The sequence below is a fragment of the Microtus oregoni genome, unplaced genomic scaffold, assembly GCF_018167655.1.
Source record: "Microtus oregoni isolate MIOR12 unplaced genomic scaffold, Mior012 000006F_ref0000085, whole genome shotgun sequence".
NCBI lineage: Eukaryota > Metazoa > Chordata > Mammalia > Rodentia > Cricetidae > Microtus > Microtus oregoni.
The window spans coordinates 40,792,889-40,815,659 of record NW_024543065.1 but is presented as its reverse complement, the minus strand read 5'-3'; the positions used below and the strand labels follow the sequence as shown (position 1 = coordinate 40,815,659).

At 51.3% G+C, this 22,771-nt stretch overlaps 2 protein-coding genes across 8 annotated transcripts; one reads left to right on the top strand and one right to left on the bottom strand.

The window, feature by feature from the left end:
• Nucleotides 1–196: 196 nt before the first annotated feature.
• Leng1 (leukocyte receptor cluster member 1) lies at nt 197–5,218 on the top strand. The gene is made up of 4 exons (XM_041654981.1): nt 197–372; nt 3,010–3,189; nt 3,816–4,066; nt 4,985–5,218. The coding sequence occupies exons 1-4, from the start codon at nt 241–243 to the stop codon at nt 5,202–5,204; spliced, it is 783 nt and encodes a 260-aa protein (XP_041510915.1). The 5' UTR covers nt 197–240; the 3' UTR covers nt 5,205–5,218.
• Nucleotides 5,219–5,241: 23 nt separating this feature from the next.
• Cnot3 (CCR4-NOT transcription complex subunit 3) lies at nt 5,242–21,226 on the bottom strand. Of its 7 annotated transcripts, none has more exons than XM_041654964.1 (20): nt 20,896–21,226; nt 17,459–17,531; nt 16,513–16,719; nt 15,632–15,709; nt 15,458–15,525; nt 15,171–15,245; nt 14,941–15,030; nt 14,562–14,690; nt 14,369–14,464; nt 12,974–13,196; nt 12,749–12,882; nt 12,142–12,198; nt 10,155–10,536; nt 9,950–10,073; nt 9,051–9,249; nt 8,180–8,279; nt 7,886–8,084; nt 7,536–7,668; nt 6,826–6,951; nt 5,242–5,613 (listed from the first exon to the last, which is right to left on the bottom strand). In XM_041654964.1, the coding sequence occupies exons 4-20, from the start codon at nt 15,654–15,656 to the stop codon at nt 5,515–5,517; spliced, it is 2,259 nt and encodes a 752-aa protein (XP_041510898.1). In that variant the 5' UTR covers nt 15,657–15,709; nt 16,513–16,719; nt 17,459–17,531; nt 20,896–21,226; the 3' UTR covers nt 5,242–5,514. The 7 variants fall into 7 exon arrangements, with proteins under 7 accessions (XP_041510898.1, XP_041510897.1, XP_041510896.1 ...); XM_041654963.1 differs by having other exon boundaries at nt 15,632–15,706; XM_041654962.1 differs by lacking the exons at nt 16,513–16,719; nt 17,459–17,531.
• Between the last annotated feature and the right edge of the window lie 1,545 nt (nt 21,227–22,771).

Sequence of the window (22,771 nt, the reverse complement as noted above, 5' to 3'; positions counted from 1 at the left end):
GGCGCATCACCAACCCCAACAGCAGCGTCCGGGGTGGGGCAGCTCAGGTTGTAAACGTTTACGATTGGCTGTGATGGAATACCTCTTAGCCAATCACCTCTAAAATAGGTCATGAGTGGGCGTGATAATTGGCCCAGAACCAATGCACAGGCAAGGGTGGGACCATGGGGCGGGAGCTTCCTCGCGCCAATCGGAAGTATTGGAGAGTGGGCCTGATGGTCGGAGGTCGGCTACGGAGCCATGAATATTTTGCCCAAGAAGAGCTGGCACGTCCGGAACAAGGACAATGTCGCCCGTGTGCGGCGCGACGAGGCCCAGGCCCGGGAGGAGGAGAAGGAGCGTGAGCGGAGGGTGTTGCTCGCTCAACAAGAGGTAAGCCTGGGGCTGGCCCGGAAGCACGGAGGGCCTGCCGGTCACTCGCTGTCAGGCGCGGGTCAGTGTTTGGCGATGTTTCTCTACAAATCCTTTGCTAACTTCCACGAAACCTTCCTAGATTTCCCCACTGGTGTAGTTGAAGTGGCCAGAGACTAGCTCATAAGAGTGGGACAGATATTCTGATTACTTTATAGTTCGTCCGCACAAGTCACTGAGCATCCACTGTATATATGTCCCCCACCTACAAAAACTTGAGAAATCCCTCTTAGAACAACTTTGAGTCCTTAAAGGGGTGTGCGGTCGGCACTGAGCGCAAAGGCTTCAACGAGGAGGGCAAAGGGCGGACAAGCTGGAGTCCACTCCGTTAAACGCATTTTCCATCATTGCTCCCCGAGACAAATACACCCAGAGGCTTTGCTTGTTTGTTTTTCAAGACCGGGTTTCTCTGCACAACAGACTGACAGTCCTGGCTGTTGTGGAACTCGTTTTGTAGACCAGGCTAGCCTTGAACTCACTGAGATCCAGCTGCCTCTGCCTCCCGAGTGCTTGGATTAAAGGCGTGCGCCACCACCGCCTGGCCAGAGGCTTTCTTTGAAACAGGGCCTAGGTAGCCCTGGCTGCCCTAGAACTGGCTATGTAGACCAGGCTGATCTCCACCTCTGAGATCCGCCTGCCACTTCCACCTGAATGCTGGGATTGAAGACTACACACACACGACTAGACTTTGATTATTCAGTCATTTTTGTTTACACTTAAATCCCTTGGCCAATCATGAATTGGTGTGGATTTTAAAATTTTTCATAGTAGCTGGATTTGGTGAGGTTTGTAATCCCACATACTGAGGCTGTAGAGGGGAGAATTATGGAGACTGTCCTGAGCAATTCAGAACCTACCTGGGGCCGGGCGGTGGTGGTGCACGCCTTTAATCCCACTACTCGGGAGGCAGAGGCAGGCGGATCTCTGTGAGTTCGAGACCAGCCTGGCTACAAGAGCTAGTTCCAGGACAGGCGCCAAAACCACAGAGAAACCCTGTCTCGAAAAACAAAAAAACAAAAACAAACAAAAAACCAGAACCTACCTTGGATGGGGGTGACCACTAATGTTTGGAATAGTGACCTGGAGCCACACCTGGGGGCCAAATTCTTTTTCCAGAAAGTAGTATGGCATGGCTGCCTAATAAGCTGTCTTTGGGAGTTTGTGCGTGTGCTGCATATACACCAAGCAGGGGCTCTATGGCTGGGACAAAACCATCTCTACCTTAGAGCTGAGTGGGTTTTCGTTGTGGTTTTGGTTTTTGGAGACAGGGGTTTCTCTGTGTAGCTTTGGAGCCTGTCCTGGAACTCACTCTGTACACTAGCCTGGCCTACTTCTGCCTCCCAAGTGCTGTGATCAAAGGCAAGTGGACTTTATGGGACTTTATTTTGTGGGCCCCTACCCTGCTGCAAAGTGTGGCCCAAGGACACAGAAATACTGAGTAGTTAGTTTTTTGTTTTTTTTTTTTTTAAAAAAAAAAAAAGGATTTATTGTGTGTACAGTGCTCTGCCTGCAGGCCAGAAGAGGGCACCAGATCATATTCTAGATGGTTGTGAGCCACCATGGGGTTGCTGGGAATTGAACTCAGAACCTCTGGAGGGGCAGCCACTACTTTTAACCTCTGAGCCATCTCTCCAGCCCCCTGAGTGGTTTTTTTTTTTTTTTTTTTTTTTGGTTTTTCAAGACAGGGTTTCTCTGTGGCTTTGGAGCCTGTCCTGGAACTAGCTCTGTAGACCAGGCTGGTCTCGAACTCACAGAGATCCGCCTGCCTCTGCCTCCCGAGTGCTGGGATTAAAGGCGTGCACCACCACCGCCCGGCCTGAGTGGTTTTTTTAATAGCTGCTTTTTGTTTTGTTTTGCATCACTGTAGGCTGGGAATCCTTCTGTTTTAGGCTGGGGACCTACCAGCAATTCCTGATAATCAAGTTTACTGTTTTTGTAGTTTTTCGAGACAGGGTTTCTCTGTACCTTTGGAGCCTGTCCTGGAACTAGCTTTTGTAGACCAGGCTGGCCTTGAACTCACAGAGATCCGCCTCCTTCCCTCACCGCCCCCCCCCCCCCCCCCCCCCGCCCTCCCAGTGCTGGGATTAAAGGCGTGTGCCACCACTGCCCAGCAAGTTTACTGTTTAAAACACCCATTCTTCACTCCAAATTAGAAACGGTGTCTCTTCTGGCTCCCAGTACCTATACTGTCCTATCCTCACCTCCCCCTCTAAAGGTTTTTCCAGATAGTTTGCTTGTATAGCCCTGCCTGTCCTGGAACTCGCTCTGTAGACCAGGCTCGCCTTGAATTTGGAGGTTACAAGGCTTGTGCTTTTAATCCCAGCACTTGGGGGGTGGAGGCAGAGGCAGGCCAGATGTACAGAGCAAGTTCCAGGACAGGGTCCAAAGCTACAGAGAGAAACCCTGTCTTGAAAAAAAGCAAAACAAAACAAAACCCACTCAGCCTCTGTCTCCTGAATGCTGGCATTAGAGGCATACACCATTAGCCGGCCATGGCTCTTTCTTGTAGCCCCCAGCACTTCTATGTTCTGAAGGTCTTTTTTTTCCCCAACCTCTTTAGGAGTGTTCTGAAGGTCTTGCCTATAACTTTCTTCACAGGCCCGAACAGAATTCTTACGGAAGAAAGCCAGGCGCCAGAACTCACTGCCTGAACTGGAAGCAGCAGATGCAGGAGTTCCAAGTTCTGGCCCTGTGGACCTGTTTAAGGAGCTGCTGGAAGAAGGGAAAGGAGTTTCCAGAGGCAATAAAGAGCATGAGGAAGAGAAGCGACAGGAGAAGGTAAGCTGGCTTCCTCTCTTGTGGAATCCTGGGGGGACTGGGGTCAGGGGGGCTAGCTGTAACAGCTGATAGGATATGGTGACCGATGAGCACACAGGACATTCTGAATGTGACTGAAAGCACATAATTTGGTTACTGATGCAGTGCACTTAAGCTGGTTTCTGATGTTAACCTTACTATATGAGACTTAATTGAGATGAGACCTCAACTATACAGACCAGGGTGCCCTCCAGCTCACAATCCCCGATTTGACCTCCTGAGTGCTGGGGTCAAAAGCGTGCACCGCCAGATGGCACTCGTGCTTCTCAAATTGTGGCTCTCCTGCATCTCCCATTCCAACTTTGAAGATGCTTGTATCCCACCGAAACCACTCTGCTTTGCTTGTCTGCAGGTTTTCCCAGACTTCTCCCATCCTCCTTTCCATCCCTGTCCTCCTTTTCCTTTTCCATTTCCAGATGAGCCAGCCCTTAGCACTTTGCATAGCTAGTCCTGTCCCTGATTTCCCTTGTTGAATGACTACCTACCAGCCCGTCGTCTCTCTGAACTCTGACCCTGGCTTTCCCTACTGCCACATCTAGGGCTCTCAGAGGGACTGAAAAGACTATTGTGTTTTCTTGCCCCCATAGGAGAGGCAAGAGAAAGCACTAGGCATCCTGACGTACTTGGGCCAGAGTGCAGCAGAGGCCCAAACTCAACCTCCTTGGTACCAGCTCCCCCCAGGGAAAGGGGGCTGCCCTCCAGGCCCAAGCCCAGATGAGAAGATCAAGAATCGGTTGGACCCATTGAGGGAGATGCAGAAGCACCTGGGAAAGAAAAGGCACAGCAGCGAAAGCCGTCCTTCTAGAGAAGAGAGGCCTCAGAAACAACGGCCCAGAGAGTAAGAATAGATTTAGTCCACAGTAGAGCAGAGTGAGATTCTGGGGGCTCTAGCACAGCAGTGTAGTTATCATAAAAAGCTCAACAGGAAAGGCAGGTTGAAGTGCTTCTTAATATGTGGTCTACAGATCTCTGTGGAGACAGACTTCATTTAGGATTTTAGGAATAGTATCTCCTCTTATGGCTAAGGGTATGTGTGGATGCTTCTATGCAGGATTTCTCAGGCTTTTTGTTTTTTTGATGTGCATGGGTGTCTTGCTATGACTCCAGCACGGGGGGGGGGGGGGGGGGGGGGGGGGAGAGGGAGGAGAACAAAGGCAGGTAGACAGGGCCAGCCTGGTCTACAAAGTTATAGCCAGAGCTACACAGCACGGAGAAAGCCTGTCTTGAAAAACTTACCTTAAAAGATATTTATGGCCCTTAGTCCCCCCCCCCCCCCCCCCGAGATAAGGTCTCACTACGTAGCCCTGGCTATCCTAGAACTGACTGTGTTAACCAGGCTGGCTTTGAACTCAGAGATCTGTCTGTCTCTGCTTCCCAAGTGCTGGGATTAAAGCATACCCGCATCACACTCAACTGTCTTATATTGCCACAGCAGAAGGCGGCACACAGGGAAGAGCCCTGTTTGACTTTGATCCTCAGTTTTGTTCTTTTGGTTTTTTGAGACACGGTTTTTGTGTAGTCCTGGCTATCCTGGAACTAGCAACTGCAGAGAGGTACTCACAGACTAGTCTTTTTATTTCAAAATGGTGCAGGGGCCCCAGGATACTACTAAATGTGCTTTCTTGACCTGGAGGGGCATGTGATCTTACAACCACAGGGGAGGCACAGCCCTTGAAGTGAGTCTAAGGACTCACACATGTGGCCCAGAACCAGGTGGCTTCTCTCAAGCTTTCTGCTCTTGCTCTCTTCTTTCCAGGCCACCTTCCCTACAAGAGCTCCGAGCTGAGCGTCTTCAGCGAGAAGCAGCTGAGAGGGCTCGAACAGAGGCCCTGCTGGCCCGTGTACAAGGCCGAGCATCCCAACAAGGTCAGGTGGAAGTGGAAGAGACAGATGAACGGAGGCGGCGGTACAACTCCCAGTTCAACCCTCAGCTGGCCCGGCGCCCCCGCCAGCAGAACCCCACTCCTGCACACTAACTCTTGGGGGAACAGGAGAGGCTGCAGCTGCCAGCCGTCATATAAAACTATTTATTCATAAATATTTTCCAAAATGAAAATAGGTTTACCAAAAAATGTCCCTCACTGGGGAGGGGAGGAGGGGGCAACTCTCACCCCCAGGCCCCCAGGGTAGGGCAGAGAGGAAGAGAAAACCTCCCTGCCCTTTCCCTGCTCCTGGGGGGGAGGGTGCCCCATGGCCTTGGGCCTCCCCCAGTCTTCCAGGGCAGGGCCCTCACCTGGGCAGGGGGATCAGCATGCGGGGGGAGGGGTCAGGTAGAGGGGGCCGGTGTCACTGGAGGTCCCGGTCCTCCAGGTAGCGGTACTCAAAGGTGAAGCCTTCCTTCTTCCGTTGGCCCCACTTCTCGTAGTCAAAGTAGATGTAGGTGCCCTGGCCGGGGAAGAAGGTGGTCAGTGAGTGGACGAGGAGGGGAGCTGAGATCTGGGCCAGGCAGATGACAAAAGAGGCAGTCGTCCGGTACATGGAGGTGCACTATTATGCTCCACCCTTGGTGACTGTAGAGTGGTGAAGGGGAGACAAAGAGGGCAAGCCCCTGGTGGGCCTGCAGGCTTTCTCTACAGCTTTGGAGGACACAGCCATGAGGCCCACACTTGTGTTCAGACCCCGAGGAATGGGGACAACAGGTGGCCTACAGTGTAACAGATGTACAGCATCCATATCCAAGTGCACAGCAGTGACACACACTCATTGTAATTGAGATTCTAGAGACTCAGTGCCCTGAGATGTATTCGAGGACCAAACCAGGGAAGGACAACAAGTCTGAAATCGAGGTTGGAGATGAGACAGCAAAGAAAGAAGCTGAGTCAAGTGTCTGAAATGCTTCAACATGGTCTGGAAGAATGTAGGAAATGGAGTAGAGTTCTGTAAGAATGGAGACCAGTGAAGGCCAGCTTGGCACCCGGAAGTGTAGGTGTACGGGGAAATGTGTACGGGGAAAGTCACCATGGAACACACCAACTGAAAGCAATTAAAAAGAAATCCGTGACGCTCACTGTATAGCAGGCACCATTAGTACTTACATATTATTAACTCATTTAATCCTTGTAACAACTGCATGAGATGGGTACTGTTACTCCCATTTTTACAGAGAGAAACGAAGAGAGGTTCGCTTGACTTGCCCAAGATCATCCAGCGAAAGCTGGGCTCAAACCCAGATCAGCTGGCTTTGAGGTATTTAGGGAGAGTGGAGTTTCCAATCAACTAATGACTGAGACTGGAGAAGGCTGCCTAAACAGGCTTCCTTCCAATTATGCTCAGTCCCTGTTCTGCTGGTTACCAGGAAAATAAGGGGTCAATGAGGTCAGGTTTGGGAGATGCCAACTATAAATATAAAATCCCACACTCTCAACTAAGTACCTAGGGCTGCATGGTAGAGACAGCAGCTCAAGGAAAAGTTTTCTCTTTGGAAGAAGTAACAATGGCACTAAGAAGTGGACAAATGGAGAGACAGCATCCCAGGAGTGTGGGAGGTCAGTTTGGTCAGTCTATAGGACTGTGCTTGAATATCAAAGGCCAGCAGCAAGTCTGGGCTTGGGGACACTAACCATACCCCAGTGAGACCAGGGCAGGCGGGACCCTCACCTGCTCAAACTCATCTGTGATGGTCTTGGGCTCCTCATGCCTCTGGAACCACATCATGTACTTGGTGTGGAATCGCCAGGACTGCTTCTTCAGGGCCTTGGCTGCCAAGTACTGTGCCTTGGTTCCCTGGGAGAGAAAATGCAGAGAAAGATCAGGGGGTATCCAAATTGGGTAGGGAATGGGGGATAGGGCAGGGCATCAGGGCTAGACCCAGACCCCCACCACAGACCAGCTGGGGCGGAGAGTCCATTTGCAGACAGTGCTGGGAGCACAAACATACCATGGTCAGAAGAAAATGAGACAGGAGGTGAGAATTGCTTTCAGAAAAGCTTTGAGAAAGAAGAGAAACTAATGCATAATGAAAGCTGAGAGAAGACTATGTAGAAAACTCAAAGGGAGATGGGAAGGGGTCTCTCTCTAGGGAGGCCTGAGAGTACCTTTGCAGTTCAAAGGCTATCCTCAACTAAAGGGTTTACCAGGAGCTCTTGGTAGTTGAGTGTGTACACAGCCTAGGGTCTGCAGCCTTTCCCTTAGTCTGAGCAATTAGAATGCCTTGGGACTGGACAGGTTTGAGGGGGCCTGGGATGGGGAGGGGTGCGGTCCCAGTGGCCGCAGTGGGACACCCACCTCGCCCCTCCAGCCCGAGGGGGGATGGCAGCGGTGGCGGCGGAGCTGAGGGGCCCGAGGCTGCCCCGGGGGCCCTGCTGTACCTCCAGATAGTAGAAGATGAAGAAGAGTGTCTCGGTTGACAGGCGCTGGTAGAACTCCACTGTGTCCGAGTGTGGGGGTGGCATCTGGTGGTGGTAGGGGGGCGTCGGGCAAGGGTTCCGGGGGAGGTATTGCCTGTGAACCAGAGAGGATTTAGTACCAGGTGACTTCCAGTTCCTGTCCTGCCTGCAGGAGGGTGTTCTGAAGCACACTACAGCCTGCTCTAAGGAGCCCCAAGCCAAGTCCTCAGCACTTTGAGATGAGTACTCTACCTAGTCTCTCAAGGCCCAGGAACCAGCTCCTCCCTCAGACTGGGAGTCCCAGTTCCCAGCCCCTTTCTGCAGCCCCTCACCGAATGCGCTCGGAGTCAGAGGGGTGGGGCATATGGTGCCAGGCGGCCTCTTCCATGGCCTGCTGGTAGAGCTGCTCCTTGGTGAGGGACACTGGCCCCAGTGGACACACACCCAGTGACAATGGTATGTTCACCTCTGAGAGCTGCAGGGGTGGCTGGGCTGAGGTTGGGGGTGCTGATGTGCTGCTCAGGATGATGTCTGTAGGGAGGGATGAGGAACCAGGCCCCTCAATGATGAGGATGGATTCAGTTTCTTCTTGGCTTTTGCCCTCCCCACCATCCCATGATTATCACCTCGCTCTGTTAGGTGTAAGGTTGGCACTGGGTCCTCAATACCAGAGCTGATAGCTGCCCGTTCTGCCATGGATTTCAGAGAGCTCAGAGGTTCAGGGGCCTAGTAAGAAAAAGGGGATGAGCCTCAGGACCTGGAGCACAGACTGGGTTACACAAAAATGCAAAGCCTGATGGGACCTGTACACTCTGCCTACTCTTCTGTTGCCAGTTCCCTATTTGCAAGATCTACCTATATTATGCTATAACACCATGGGCTGTACGTAAGCTGCACATCTGAGGTCACCATCAGAAAATGGACCACTGATTCTCTACTGTGTAATTCTGTTCAGGGCCCACGATACATTCCAGAGGAAACCATACCCTACAAAACACAGTGAACAGGCCATAGCACACACTGCTATAAAGACATTACATGCTGAAGGAACACCCACTGGACTGCCCACAGTAATATGGCATCTTGAGGGAGGTGGTTGGCAGGACTGTAGGCTCTGCTGTTGCCTTAAGGGTGCTGGCCATCCCCTGGGCATTCAATCTCCTTGGGAACATCAGTGGGTTGGGTCTGCAGCCCCCACACTGCTTGCTTTCCTTGATGAAACAGCTTAGGGCTGGCTCTTCTACCCACTCTGTGCAACCCTTCCATCATCAAAGTCCACCCACAGACCTGCACCCCAGCTCTCTTGGAGGGGACTCATTCTGTACTAGTCACAGCCAATAAGGCCTAGTCCATCATCCTATTCTTCCCTCATCCCACCCACAGCCTCACAGAAGCCTCTCCACAGTGTGTCACTTATTTTTTATCCCCACTAGAAAAGTAGACACACTGGATTTCCTGCTCCAGGATAGGCTCAGGGCCCACACCTGAGGAGCTCACCTTGATTTCCGGGGTACTGCTGAACTGTGGAGGACCATTGAGCAGGGTGCCAGCTGCCTTGGCCTCACTAAAGCTGGGCGTTGGAGAACTGGGGGGATTCACAGGCAGTGGCACCAAGAGACTGGGTCCCCCTGAGTTGTTCCCTGAGCCTGAAGCCACATTCCCAGCCCCCGTTGGGGCTGCCGTACTGGATTCCTTTCTGGGTAAAGAATGGAGGAGACTTAGATTAAGGTCCCTAGAGAATGAGTACAGAAAATGGGCTCCAAAGGGGGCAGTTGAAGGTAAGACAGCTGGGGTGGGCAGGAGCAGAACCAATCTCTAGGGTCCTCTTCCATTCAGCAGAGGTACTGAGTTGGGAATGCAGGATTTAGGATCCCTTAACAGCTTAAAAGAAGGGGGAACACTGGGGCAAGATTCAGAATAAATCTATTTATAAATTGATATGAATATATGTATATATATAAAGTAGCCTTGCACAGACACACAAGGTGTACTCCCAATGGGACTGCTAATGTCGGGGGCAAGGTGGCAGATCTTTCAGCATTGTTTGGAAACAGCTGAAGTAATCTGATGTCATGTTAGAGAAAAGGAGGATTAGGACATTTTACTTGGAAGAGGGAAAATAAGCCCCCCCACACCAATATCAGACAGGTTGCCTCAGAACAAAGAACAGAAATGCAGAGACAGCAGTCTCAAACCCGGAGTAAAAAAATCAGTAAAAGAAAGGACAAGGCTGGGAAGTAATGTATACACATCCCAGGTGGTAAGCAGGGACAGAAACCCTTGCTGAGGTGAAGGCAGAGTGCACTGGACACCATCAAAAAAAGGACAGAACTTGGAGCCTTGCAGCAAGAATGGCATGAGAGCCAGTGCCCACACCTTGCCACCCCAGAACTCACGAGGTGCTTGGAGCTGGGTTGTGAGGGCCTGAAGTAGGCCCCAGGGCTTGGTTGCTGGCACTGCTGCCCCCACTGCTGCTCAGGGCCACCTCTGCAGGGCTGTCTGCAACAACTGAACTGTAGCCTGGGGAAAAGAAGGGCAAGTGTAAACAGGCTGTCAGCCACTGCCCACCTTGCCCTGTCCCCCAAACTGGCCTCCACTTACTGGTGGCACCGTTCTGCTTGCCAGCCCCTCCGCCTGTGCCACTGTTACTATTGCTGCTGCTCCCTCCGCTGCCACCACCACTTCCCCCGCTCGGCTGGGCACTGGGGGGCCGGGGCTGGGCAGTGCTGGGCCCGCTGGCATTGGGTGGGGCCACAGCCTGGGCATAGGGGGCAGGAGTACCCGAGTTGTGGCTGGGAGCTGGACTGGCCTTGGGGCCCAGGGCACTTGGAGGTGCTGCTGGGGTAGAGGCCCCATTGTTGCCAGGGGTGGAGCTCAAGGCAGAAGTGGCAGGTGGGGGGCCAGAGGGATAGGTGGGCGGCACAGCTGGGGACTGGGGGTGCTGGTTGCTGTGGACAGGCTTGGAGCCGTTTTTGGCTGGAGACTGCAGGAAAGAAAGAATAGAGGGTCAGGTACTAGACCAGCTTGTCCACTACCCACAAGCCTCTACTGCCTCCCCACATATTCTCTGACCTGCTATCAACTGTCCACACCATCCAAGAGAACGTGACTGCCTTCATGTTTAAGACCTATTTATTTCTAGCCCACTCAGCTGTCCCAAGACCTTGCTGGACATTGCCCCCTGTAGCCCACATGATCCACAAGATCCACATGATCTTGTTAAAACAGAGACCATGCCAGGCGGTGGTGGCGCATGCCTTTAATCCTAGCACCTGGAAGGCAGAGACAAATGGATCTCTGTAAGTTTGAGGCCAGGCTTCAAAGCTATACAGAGAAACTGTCTCAAAAGACCAAAAAGAGACCAGTGCAAACACTTAACTACCCTCAATTTGAGATGTGGAGTAGTGGTCCATGCCTTTGATCCTAGCACTTAAGACACAGAGACAGGCAGATGAGTTTGAAATTAGCCTGGTCTATTAGGCGAGTTTAGGCCAGCCAAGGCCACACTGAGATACTCTCACAAAACAAAAACTAAACAACCCCCTCAAAAAAAAAAAAAAATCATCTCAATTTGGGATTAGTTGGATCAGCCTAAATGTTTAAGAGTAAGGGAACTGGGATAGCCAGAATACTTCTGAATGTCAGCTAAAGGTCCATTATAGTCACAGAACTGTAAAATACACTGCTCCAGAGTGTAATGACCAGGAAATCCCTATCTCAGGAAGTTCCAACAACAAGGCTGCCACGCTGAACCTCCTTCTGGACTGCTGAACCTCACTTACCACGTACCAAAGGGAACTGGCCGTTCACTTTTTTCCTGGGATCACTGCTGACAGTCTGGGGGCCTGGCAAGGTGGCAGAGCTGGGCCCACTCCCAGAAGTCCCTGCCCCAGTCTCCCTCACTCCAAACTCCATTACCCTTGCTGTTCCCCCAACCCTGGTGCCCACTGAGGTCCCCCCACCTGGGAATATCGCTTCTATCACTCCAGAGGCTTTGGGATCCTTCTGCTCCTACAACATTCCTGTTTCCTAAGGAGAAGTAGTCTTGCAGGGACTACTTCCTGCAGCCAGCACAAGATTAGCAGTCTGACTTTTTTTTTTTTTTTTTTTTTTGGTTTTTTCGAGACAGGGTTTCTCTGTGGCTTTGGAGCCTGTCCTGGAACTAGCTCTGTAGACCAGGCTGGTCTCGAACTCACAGAAATCCGCCTGCCTCTGCCTCCCGAGTGCTGGGATTAAAGGCGTGCGCCACCACCGCCCGGCCTGTCTGACTTTTCTTATCACTTTCATAAATGGCCTACAAAGACCGGGCCCTCAATCCTAAAAGGTCCACCTCTCATATTTCCAAGCTTCCTGCCACAGCCCCCACTGTGACCTGCTGCTGCCCACAGTACCATCCAGTCTTCCTCTGCGGGCCAGAACATAGGCCACCTCAACCACAGCACCAGTCATCAGCCTGTCTTCAGGGTGACACTGTTTCTTGCATGCTACTGTCCCAAGAGCCCAGCATTGTGGCCAGCACTCCAGCTTCAGGACTTTAAAGGACCACTAAATAAACAAGTGACAAGACATCAGTCAGACTTGGACTCACCTGACTGACTTCACTATCTGTTGAGCGGCCTCTCTTCTTATCATCTTCAGAGTTTTCCTGATATAGGGGAAGTAGAGTCAGAAACTATGTGACCTCCAGGGTGCCAAAACAAAGGGCAATCCTTTAGGGACCCAGGAAGGCCCTTATTGCACTTAATCTCTCAAAGGCCCATCTGACGGACCTTGTGACCCACAGCTGTTTCAACATCCAACCTGAAATTCTGGGAAACACCTAAATCTGAGCTTGTTAGTACTGTCTTCTGAGAGCCAGCACCCACTCCCATCCTATGAAGTACCCAGCAACTTGCTTTCTTTATAGACTTCAACCCAGGATCCCTGTCAGAGAAGAAACACCCAGCTGCTCAGGTCATCCCACCACCACCAAAAACCAACATGCACGGCAAACCTGAGTGGGAACCTAGGGTCTATCTATCTTTCGACTTTGTATATTCATTCCACACCAGCAAGGGCCTCAGAGGCAAAAAAAAAAAAGCCTATAGACTTTACTTCCTTAGCTGCTAGCTGCTCTCTAGGGGAAGATTGGGCTTCTGATATCCCCATGCCCACCCTCTTGGGAACCCAAGTTATTAATAACCCCAGACCCTCACCGTAGTGCAGTTAGCTGGGCTGGGTGGGATGGGAGAGCTGGAAGTTGTTGAGGTGGGCGTGCTGCTGGACTGGTTGAAGATCTCATCCTCCATGTGGCTGTGGCTGGGTGGGGAGGTGGCGACCAGCGCCTGTGCTGTGGGGGCAGGGGAGCAGCATGCTTAGCTGGCTCAACCATGCCTCCTGCCCTCACCCTCTGTGCCATGAAGGTCAGCCCAAGGCCTCACGAATGTCCTCGAGGTCCAGGTCGTCATAGAGGAATTCGTTCTCTTCAAAGTCAGGGTCCTGGGATGAGTCGACGTAGTACTCCACGTCATCCTTGATCTTTCGGATGGCGTCAACCAGGATGGAGTCATTGTCCAGCATGCGCAGAATGGTCTCCAGCATGCGTACATGGTAGCGGTGTTTTTCGATGTGCCGCTTCAAGCCCTCAATCCGGTCCTGCTTCTGCTGGCGAGCCCAGGGCCAGGCTCAGGGGCTGCAGAGCACCTGCCTGGCCCTCCTGCCCCCACAGAACCTGTCCTCAGTCCCCCATCCCCAGGGTACCCCAAAAACTCCACTCCAGCCCCTCCTAGCATGGGGCAGTGAGGAGTTTGCCCACCCTCCGTCCCAGTGAGGACCAATCTGAGGTTTATGGCATCTCAGGGTCCCACTTTTCCCTCCTCAAACCCCTTTGGGCTCTGAAGATCCCTTGAAACCTGTTGTTGTCTGTGCTAGCCCCTACACTTGGCCTCTATCTGGCTCACCTGTCAGCAAGTCTCACCCAGCCCTCCCCCACTGTTCTGACCTCTGCCTGGAATATACATCCCATCTCACTGCAATAGTAATAAGGATAAATAAGAGGAGTTCCTGCTCCTCCTAAGGTTTCAATTCCCTTTACGCGACACCTTAGTGCCAGTTCCAAATTCCTCCTTTTGTTAATGACACCCACTCTTTCCCTCTCTGATTCTCAAATCTCTCACCAATCATGACATATTTCTCATTTCCCATCCCAACTTCCTTCTCTGGTGACACCATTAAATATACAGCCCTTTGAATTCACACTCTACAATCCTACAGCTGTAGGATCCAGGACCCTAACACATGTCTTTGGTCCAAACCATTGCCACTGGTTTCCCAGGGACACCCCACCTCCAAGGAGAATCTGGCTCACCTGTCAGCAAGTCTCACCCAGCCCTCCCCCACTGTTCTGACCTCTGCCTGGAATATACATCCCATCTCACTGCAATAGTAATAAGGATAAATAAGAGGAGTTCCTGCTCCTCCTAAGGTTTCAATTCCCTTTACGCGACACCTTAGTGCCAGTTCCAAATTCCTCCTTTGGGGTGCTGTGTACCTTCCCAATCTGGTTGTCCCTCCATGTCTCACTTACTCTGTGGTCCCTGCGGAACCTAAGTCTATCTTCAACTCAAACCACCCCTAACAAATATCCCATGATTCTGTCTTACCTCCTCCCTATACCACTCAGCTGGCTAGGCTGCCTCATCCATCCTGCTTTTTCCAATCTCTACCCCAGATATATTTTTGGCACCCAGAACTAGATTCCCATAAGCTTCCAGAGGCTTCCTGTACACAGGCCACATCCACCCCTACCCTGTGGGTGTGCTTCTCCCCTCACTCACATCCTTGTCGCCCTTCTTCTTGCGTGTCTGTACCGACAGTGACTCCACCTCACTCTCAAACTGGTCCACCTGCATATTTAGGGTGTCAATGGTGTTCTGGGGGGAGAGAAGGGAATAGGGGTTCATCCTCAAGTCCCTGACATATACTTAAGTCTGGGCCCATGTGCTCTCTTCTTTCTTTGTCCCAACTCACCGTGAGCCACTGGCCAACCTCTTCCTTCTCCTTCTGAGCAGGGTCCACCTTCTGAGCCAGACCTAGGCCCTCCTTGCTATAAGCTTTGGTTTTGGTCTCTCGTTCCACAACTTTGAACCGTTCCATTTGCTGTGGAGAGTACAGATAGTGGAAAGCTCTCAAAGATGAGATAGGAGCTCTAAGGGCCAGCAATGCTACAAACAGCCTGGAAACCTTATCTCTTAGACTGAGCCCTCATCTTTGTCCTCCCTTGGTCGTGGAGACATTAGTCTTCCCAGGAGTCTGGAGTGGCAGCTCCTAGAAGGCTGCTCTGCCTTCTAGCGTCCCAGGAACCTGATCATACCACCACCCCAGAGAGTCCCTGGCTTTGATTTCTTACCGTTTCAATGAGCTTGCGGTTTTCGATAAGCTGCCTTTTGTCCTTGATCTCGTTGGATGCTACCCATGTCTTGATCTGGTCCCTCAGCCGCTGAAGAGAAGCAGCAAAATATTAGGCTGTAGGCGCAGGAGCTGGGGCCCTCAGTGACTTCTTCTCCCTGGGACCCAGCAGTCCACTCTCCCCATCCCTCCTCCCACAGGACAAAGAGAGTCCAGCCCCAGCCCCCTCACTTGTAGCTTCTTAATCTCCTTCTTTAGGTCAGCCTCATACTTTTCTTTCTGGTTCGCGTTGGCTGCATTGTGGAGCTGAGGGATGAAGAATTCAGCAGTCAATGTGAGAGTGGCTGCCCAGAACTCGCCATAGCAGTAAAGGTCCAGTCTCTTCCTTGGCTGAGAAATCTAGGACCCCCTCCCCATAGTTGATCTTAGGGATGCTTCCCTGGTCAACACCCTGAGACTTTGAACCTCTTGATGGTTCTCCCCACAGACCCAGATTTTGAGGTTTCTAGGCTATGTACCTTTTGCCAAATATCTTCAAACTGCTCCACGCCTTCGGACACCTTCTTGAGGCAGCGATCAATCTCACCTAGACAGAGAAGAAGACTTAGGATCCTGACAAGGCAGCAAATATCCAAAGACAAGTTCCCGGAAAAGAGGGCCTGCGGTCACATTTATAGCAGGCAGTCTATTACCTTGGAGTTTGCGCTTGTCCGCCATCTTCCCTGCCCTACAGACGAACTCTCTTCATACTCCCTTGGAAATGGACGCTGCTGGGGAAAATTGGGTAGGATTTAATATCTATTCTGTGGCTAGTTTAAACCCAGAAACATGGTGGCAATCATGGAGTAGGTAGGATGGTAGAGGGAAGAAACAGTTACCTGCCCTCTTCCCTACCTGAAAACAGAACTCAGGGCCTTGCATGTGCAAGCATTCATTCATCTAACAACATCCCCAGCTACATTTCCTATCTGATAAGGAAGATCTGGCCTGTTCCTACATTCCTTCAATCGCCCAGTACAGAGACGGGCAGATTGGATTCTGGGATACTGCTGAAACAAAGAATGCTGTATCTTATTTGTGGGCCTCTGATTTAGGGAGCAAAACCTTTCTTTAGTACAGAGCATCTGTTCTCTAGATGACACTACAGCACATGCAGCATACAGGTGGATTGCTCAGATGGAGGTGCGAACCCTAACTGACGGGTTGGGACCAGAGGTGACTGGGAGAGGCCACTCCAGGCAAGTCGGGAAATATATGAGGCTGGCAACTCCTGGCACGAATGAGATACTGTGTATGTAGGTGTGCACTAAAGGGGAAGAGTGACGGGGGATTTCTCCAGCTATGAAGACCTGAACCTGCTCATGAAGGACACAGCAGGGTATCAAACAAGAGGATCTCACACTTTGAAGAAATTTATTTCACAGCAGAATCCTGGAGCCCCAAAAGATAATGTCCCTGGCCAGAAGTGTCTGATATTAAAAATGGTTATAGAAACTTGGGAGCAGGAAGTAGCACCTCAAAGAGGGCTGGGAGAAGATAGAAAGCTTATGAAGATAAGACAATAAAGAAGTACCTTAGCTGTGAGAGAGCAGATCCACACACATGGAAGAATTCCGGATCAGATAGACTCAGAAACATGAACCCAACAGGGCAGAAACCAAAACGCACAGAGGGACACCTCTTTTTATTCTGAAGGAAGGTGAGCTTAGAGGGGCCAGAGGACAAAGGACTGAAGAGGGGAGGTCTATATGTAGAGAAATCCACACTACAAAACTTGACTCTGAAACAGAGGAACACGGAAAGGGAGGGTCATGTGAAGAGGATTTCTGAACTGCTAGTAGAACCTGCCCCCACCCCACCCTGCCCAGAGTATACTAACAAGCAAGTCTGTCCTATATTCCCACAACCAAGAATTTCAACCTGGTGGGCAGCCATAATGAGGGATCTTACTACCAAGGAAAATAATACCCAGAGAAATATTCTAAACAAAACATGCAGGTCGGAAATGTTTCAGAGTCAGTTTAATGTACTACAGCCAGTGCAATGGAAAAACAGAGTCTGTCCCTTTCCAAGAAAGGGTCTTAGTAAACACTTCAGGCTGGCTTTGAACCCACATTCTTGCCTTGACCTCCCTAATGCTGAGGTTAGAGAGTGCACTGTTATTCCTGGCTCATTCACTTGTACTAATCACAGATGGTTAGCAACTACTCCAAGGGACATTACGGAGCAGGCTTTAGAAAAAGAGGCCTGAACAGGATGGGGTTGGCACATTTTCTGAAAGGATTTTAAAAATTAACTCTGTGGAATCCCACTCTGTGGAGAAGTAGGTATGGGTGGCACCTGGGAACTTAAAATCTCCACAGCACAGCACAGGATCTATCAAAAACAAAACAAACAAAAACAGCACTCTTATCTAAGGATTGGCTGACACACCATAAACCAGGAATCTTAAGAAAGATAAAGCAACTAGCAAAAGGACTCAGCAAAGAACCCCACTTAGGAGACCAAAGAATTGGTACCTCTCTGGTCCATGGACCTTGCATGGAATCAGCAAGAGGTCTTCAGGATCTTGACCAGGAATGAGTCTTGGCTCTAATATCCACCAGCACAGAAAAGCCTCTTTTTACACCAAGGAAGGAAGGAATGTTAAACAAGATCCTACAGAAGGGTTCTGGGCAGATACTGCAACCATAAGAGGTGAAACCAGTTGGGCGGTGGTGGCACACGCCTTTAATCCCAGCACTCAGATCTCTGTGAGTTCGAGGCCAGCCTGGTCTACAAGAGTTAGTTCCAGGACAAGCTCCAAAACCACAGAGAAACCCTATCTCGAGAAAAACCAAAAGAGGTGAGGCCCTACCCTAATCTCACAGTGAAGTAGTTGGGACTGAAGCACAGGAGAGGAGGTAATACGCCCTGCAGTAAGAATACAGTACTGTGGCAGCATAAAAATGACAGAAATACTAAAGGGGCTAGAAACAAGTGCTAAAAAGGGGCAATAAGGGCCAGTGAGTGGGATCAGCATAAACCAAGCCTGACAACCTCAATTCAATCTCCAGGATTCACATGGTAGAAAGAGAAAATCGACTCTCAAAAGGTGTCTTCCATCTTTCAAGTGTATACATGTGCTAAAACGCATACACACACCACATAAATAAACACAAGCAAACAAACAAACTGTCGGGCCAGGGTGGGCCTTTTAATCCCAGTCCTTGGGAGAGGCAGGCAGATAGATCTCAAGGCCAGCCTGGTCTACTGTAGTGAGTTGCAGGCCACATCAGACTACATAGAGACACAGTCTCAAAAAAACAAACAAAAACCAAACAAACAAATTTAAAAAATAATTAAGGGCCAGTAAAATGACTGAGTAGATAAAGGTACTTGCTATGAAGACTGGTGATCTGGATTCAATCCCCAAGTCCCAAATAGTGAAAGCAAAGAACCAACTTCTCAAACTTTTTCTGACCCCCCACATTTCTGTCATACCAACCATGCACATACCAAAAACACAACTTTAAAAATATATATAATAAAAAAAAATTTAAGAGCTGGCGATGTCTTGGGTAAAAGCACTTGTTCTTTTAGACAGTCCAGGTTCAGTTCCCAGCACCCACATGACAGCTCACAAGGTCTGCAACTCCAGTCCTAGGGGAAACATAGCTTCTCAGGGACAGCACATACACAGTGCCCTTACATGCGGGGAGGCAAAATACACATAGAATGAAAGTAAATTTAAGCAAATAAAGAAAAAGAACAGGTGTAATGCTTCAGTCATCAAGATGGACACAGCTGTGATTAGAGAAGAGTTTCTGCCTGGCAAGAAGCTGTTGTTCCAGAGTAAACAAGGCCCACATACCCAGGATTTTCTACTCTAGAGGCTGGAGTACTGCTAACCTTCTCTCCACCTAAAAACATTCCCCACTAAGAGGGTACCCACACCTCAGAAGCCAGAAAAGAAGTTAGTGCTGGAGTCTGAAACTATAGGTGCCGCCACAGAAGACTGCCCACGCCATTTTCCAAGACCCTTCTCTAGGAGGCATCACCACAGGGCCCTTTTGAAGTAGGCAAGCACCTTCACACAAAGCATACATATACACAGATGGTGAGGGGCTGCGGACAGCGTGGAGGAAGCTGGACCTCTTGGCCCAGATGGAGGCTCATTGATGGCTCTCTGTCCAAGACTGTGGCACATCCTGAAATCAGGACTCACAACAGGAGTCAACAAAACAACTTCCAGAACTTTTCGTCACAGGTTTCAAGATTGGCATACACAGACCTGATGAGGGGCATAACATTAATCCTGAAGGCTGGTGCTGTGGAGTGGCCACACAAGCATCTTGGAGCATAGCACAAGGCATCTTGCAGCTAAGAGGGTTCACACTAAAGCCAGGAGGAGTGTCAAGCAGCATTGGTCCTCCATGGACCCTGGCACCGCCACATGGGGGTTTCATTGAATGAGGTGGATAAAGTAGGTTCTGGTCAGAGGTAATTGTAGCCCCTGGAGAGGCCCGACACCAAAGGTTGAGGAACCACACCTTGAAAAGTCATCCCTAATCTTTAGTTGTAGACAAAGTGACCACAGTGTTCTCTCCCCCAAGTCCCAGACACGGCACTGTCTTCACTGGAGACCCTCAGAAAGATCACAAGAGGAGTAAATCATACTAGCCAGGCAAGAGTATCCTAGCCTCAAAGTACACAGGGAGTGTAGCTATCTCAAATGCAGGAGAGGGGGAAGCCGATACCAAAGAAGGCAGGAACTTCACCTTGCAGGTGACAACACTAACCAACAAAGACAACCCAAGTATAGGGAGAAAGACCACCCCTTGCACAGCAGGAGACTTAGGCGAGGGGCCTTTGCATTCCTACAGGGTAGGTATTTAGCTCTGGTCCGAGGCTTTCCCCCAGTGTATTTCAATTAGGGAAGAGCACACTTACACACAGGTGGGGAAATGAGAATGGAAGGGAAGGGAGATAACAACCCATGTGATGAGGGGAGAAGGTGAAGACAGGACAGACCGAATCCTAAGAACTGACAGCCACAGAACTGAGATGCAGCTGTTGACAAGAGGTGCTTCAACTGTCCCCAACAATAGCATACCAGTAACTGAGAGCTCGGGAGCTCACATTCCACGGACACAGGCTGAGGAGAGCTAAACAGTTCCCAGCACACACAGCAATACCAGTAGACTTGACACCACTAGGAAACCACATCCAGGGAGGCCAACAGCTTGCATCTTAGTGGAGCTTGCATCCCCAAAGCTAGAGGCCGCTGATACCCTACCTCAAAGATGGAAAAGACCTGAAGCCAGGAAGTGAGCTAGATGGTGGACAGTCTTGAATCCAAGGTTTGGGGAAGGAGTGTTTAAAAAAACATGCTTCCTTTAAAATAAGGCTGGTGGAATGGGACATCTAGAAGACTTCACTGCCAGAGCTGTGAGGACAAGGTGGAAACTTTGGCTTAGGCTCCAACTCACAACGGGAGCTGCAACCTCGGGTCTTGGGGACTTTTCCTCCACCAGATCCATCTCTTCCAAAGAGGCTTCCCCCTAGCAAGACACCAACAAACTGGAGCTTTCGGGTGCACAGAGGCCACGCTCCTACAGGGAGCTCCCGGGGAGGGCATGACTGCAGTTGTGCCCCCCACACCCACAGCTGAAAGCCTCTTCCCTGCCCGCTGCGCGCCCATCGCTCCAAGACCGGCCAGACGCGGAGGAGGGCGGGCACCTCGCACCCGGGGCCGGCGCGCTGCCACGCGGGAATCGGGACGCGGGAGGAGAGCGGAGGCTCCCTGCCCGCCCGCCCGCCCGCCCGAGCTGAAGGCAGGCCTGAGCGCGCGGCCAGGGCAGGGCCGGGGCCCGGCGGGTCGCGACAGGCGGAGGGGTCGCGGAGCGGGAAGGCGGCCGACGACGCTGGGGGAAGAGGGGAAGGGGTCCGGCCCAGTCGAGCCTGACGCTCTCACCGCAGGAGCTGGCGCCGCCGCTGCGGAGCGTATCGCGACAGGCGAGGAGGGGGAGACAGAGGCGAGCGCCCGCCAGCCGCCTTTTTTTTTTTTTCCTCTTTCCTCGCGCCCCAAGCCCGGGCGCTATCGCGATAAGAGGGCGCGAAAGCCGGAAGTGGGGTTGGGTTGTTGATAGAGGAAGTGGGCCCGGGATTGTTCTAGACGACCGAGTAGGGGATTCGGGGCTCAAGGGAAGGCCCGGCGGCGCCTGCCGACGGCTCCACGGAAGCTGAACGGGCCCGGTCCAAGATGGCGGCGACGGAGGAGGCCTCCCCTCCTCTCTTCTCGTCTCTGGCGCCGGCCCGCCCCCGAGCCCCGAATATAGGTCCGTCATTGCTCCTGCAGCACGTCGCTCTGGGCCGTCAGGCGCGTCCCATTGGTTCCGAGGGAGGATGCGGCCAGCCCCCTCGCTCGGATTGGCTGATCTCTGCAGGGCGCGGCGTTCGATTGGCCTCCCGCTCAGCTGGCTTGGATTGGCTCAGGTTTTCCTTCCCGGCTCCTCCTCCTCCTCCCCGCCTCAGAGCACAACACGCCAGCGCGAGGGCCCGAGTGTCAATCAGGAGGCCTGTGTCGTGCTGATTGGATGCGTCCGCCCCCTTCTCCTAAATCAATTGGCTGCGGGGAGGAGTCAGGACGAGGGGCGGGAAGTCGTCCGTCAAGTTTGAAGGCAGCTGTAATTGGTTGCGACGTATATTCTGCCTCGAACTTATTGGTTGGTCATGGAAGTGGGTAGGGGAAAACGACGGAAGGCATGGAGAGTGGGTGTTAAAGGCCACTTACCTAGTGGGAGACGGACAGGTGACTGGGGTTGGGAGGGGGCATTAAGCCCAAGTTATTTACCAATCAAAAGAGCCACCAGGCCTAAGGGGCGGAGCTAGACGAGAAGGCCCCTCCTATTTCCAGTTTGGCCAATAGGGTAGCTATTAACCGAGGGTGCTGCCGACAGGTGTGGTTCTCGAGCATCCTTTCCTATTCCTGCCATCCAGGCTGTTTTCTGATTCCCATTTAAATAGTTTCCCAAGTGCCTATGCTTGGCATATCTCTTTTCAGAATGCTTTCTGGATGGAAGAAGGAAAGGCGGAATCAGAGACAACTAGCACCATGCACAGCAGAAGTGACTGAGAAAGTGTCTGCACGGGACTGTCCTGCCTCCAGTTAAGTGAGCAAGCCGACTGCGGGACACTCTTCTCTGTCTCCTTTTCTTTGGTGTTGCAAGGAATCTGTTGCTGCAGAAGCTGCAGGAGAAACTGCGCTTTACCATACTTGAGTTACATCTGTAACGGCTACTTACTGGAACTGTTAGGATTCTTCTCTTAGGGAGCAAACTTCCCTGACCACTCTTGTAGAATGCTTAATGAGCCTCTTTAATTTTGTTCAAATTCTGATTTTTTTTTTAAATACTTACTTGGGACTCCCACTCTGGATTTCTCAGTGTCTGACACTTATAGAGCACAATGTAGCCTTTGGCTGAATTAGTAGATGATGAGTCCGAGCAATGATTTATGTTGAAAACTTTTTGAGCACCACGTTTTCATGAACTGGGAAGCCAGATCCATCTCTGCCTGCCTAGGTGAAGGAAACTAAAATAAATCAAACTTGAGGAGAATGTGGACACCCCCTCAGAATGGCATGAAGCGAGAGGAAGAAATGGCCTATAAAAAGTGTATTCTGCTGGAGAGATGCTCGGCAGTTAAGATACCCTTTTCTGCAGAGGACTCGGGATTCTGTCCCCAGCGCCCACATGGTGGCTCACATGCCTGTATAACACCAGTTCCAGGGTATGACTCCATCACCTGACCACTGCTGGTGCACTTATTCTAACACATTCACATAGGGT

What these genes read in the sequence shown, in the direction of transcription:
- Cnot3 (XM_041654964.1), bottom strand. Translation starts at nt 15,656, where the DNA reads ATGGCGGACAAGCGCAAACTCCAAG. An exon ending in AGGAGATTAAGAAGCTACAA is followed by an intron (nt 15,031 to 15,170) that starts GTGAGGGGGCTG and finishes GCTTCTCTTCAG; the next exon opens with CGGCTGAGGGACCAGATCAA. An exon ending in CAAGCAGAACGGTGCCACCA is followed by an intron (nt 10,074 to 10,154) that starts GTAAGTGGAGGC and finishes TCTTTTCCCCAG; the next exon opens with GCTACAGTTCAGTTGTTGCA.
- Leng1 (XM_041654981.1), top strand. Translation starts at nt 241, where the DNA reads ATGAATATTTTGCCCAAGAAGAGCTGGCACGTCCGGAACAAGGACAAT. An exon ending in TGTTGCTCGCTCAACAAGAG is followed by an intron (nt 373 to 3,009) that starts GTAAGCCTGGGG and finishes CTTTCTTCACAG; the next exon opens with GCCCGAACAGAATTCTTACG. An exon ending in AAGAGAAGCGACAGGAGAAG is followed by an intron (nt 3,190 to 3,815) that starts GTAAGCTGGCTT and finishes TTGCCCCCATAG; the next exon opens with GAGAGGCAAGAGAAAGCACT.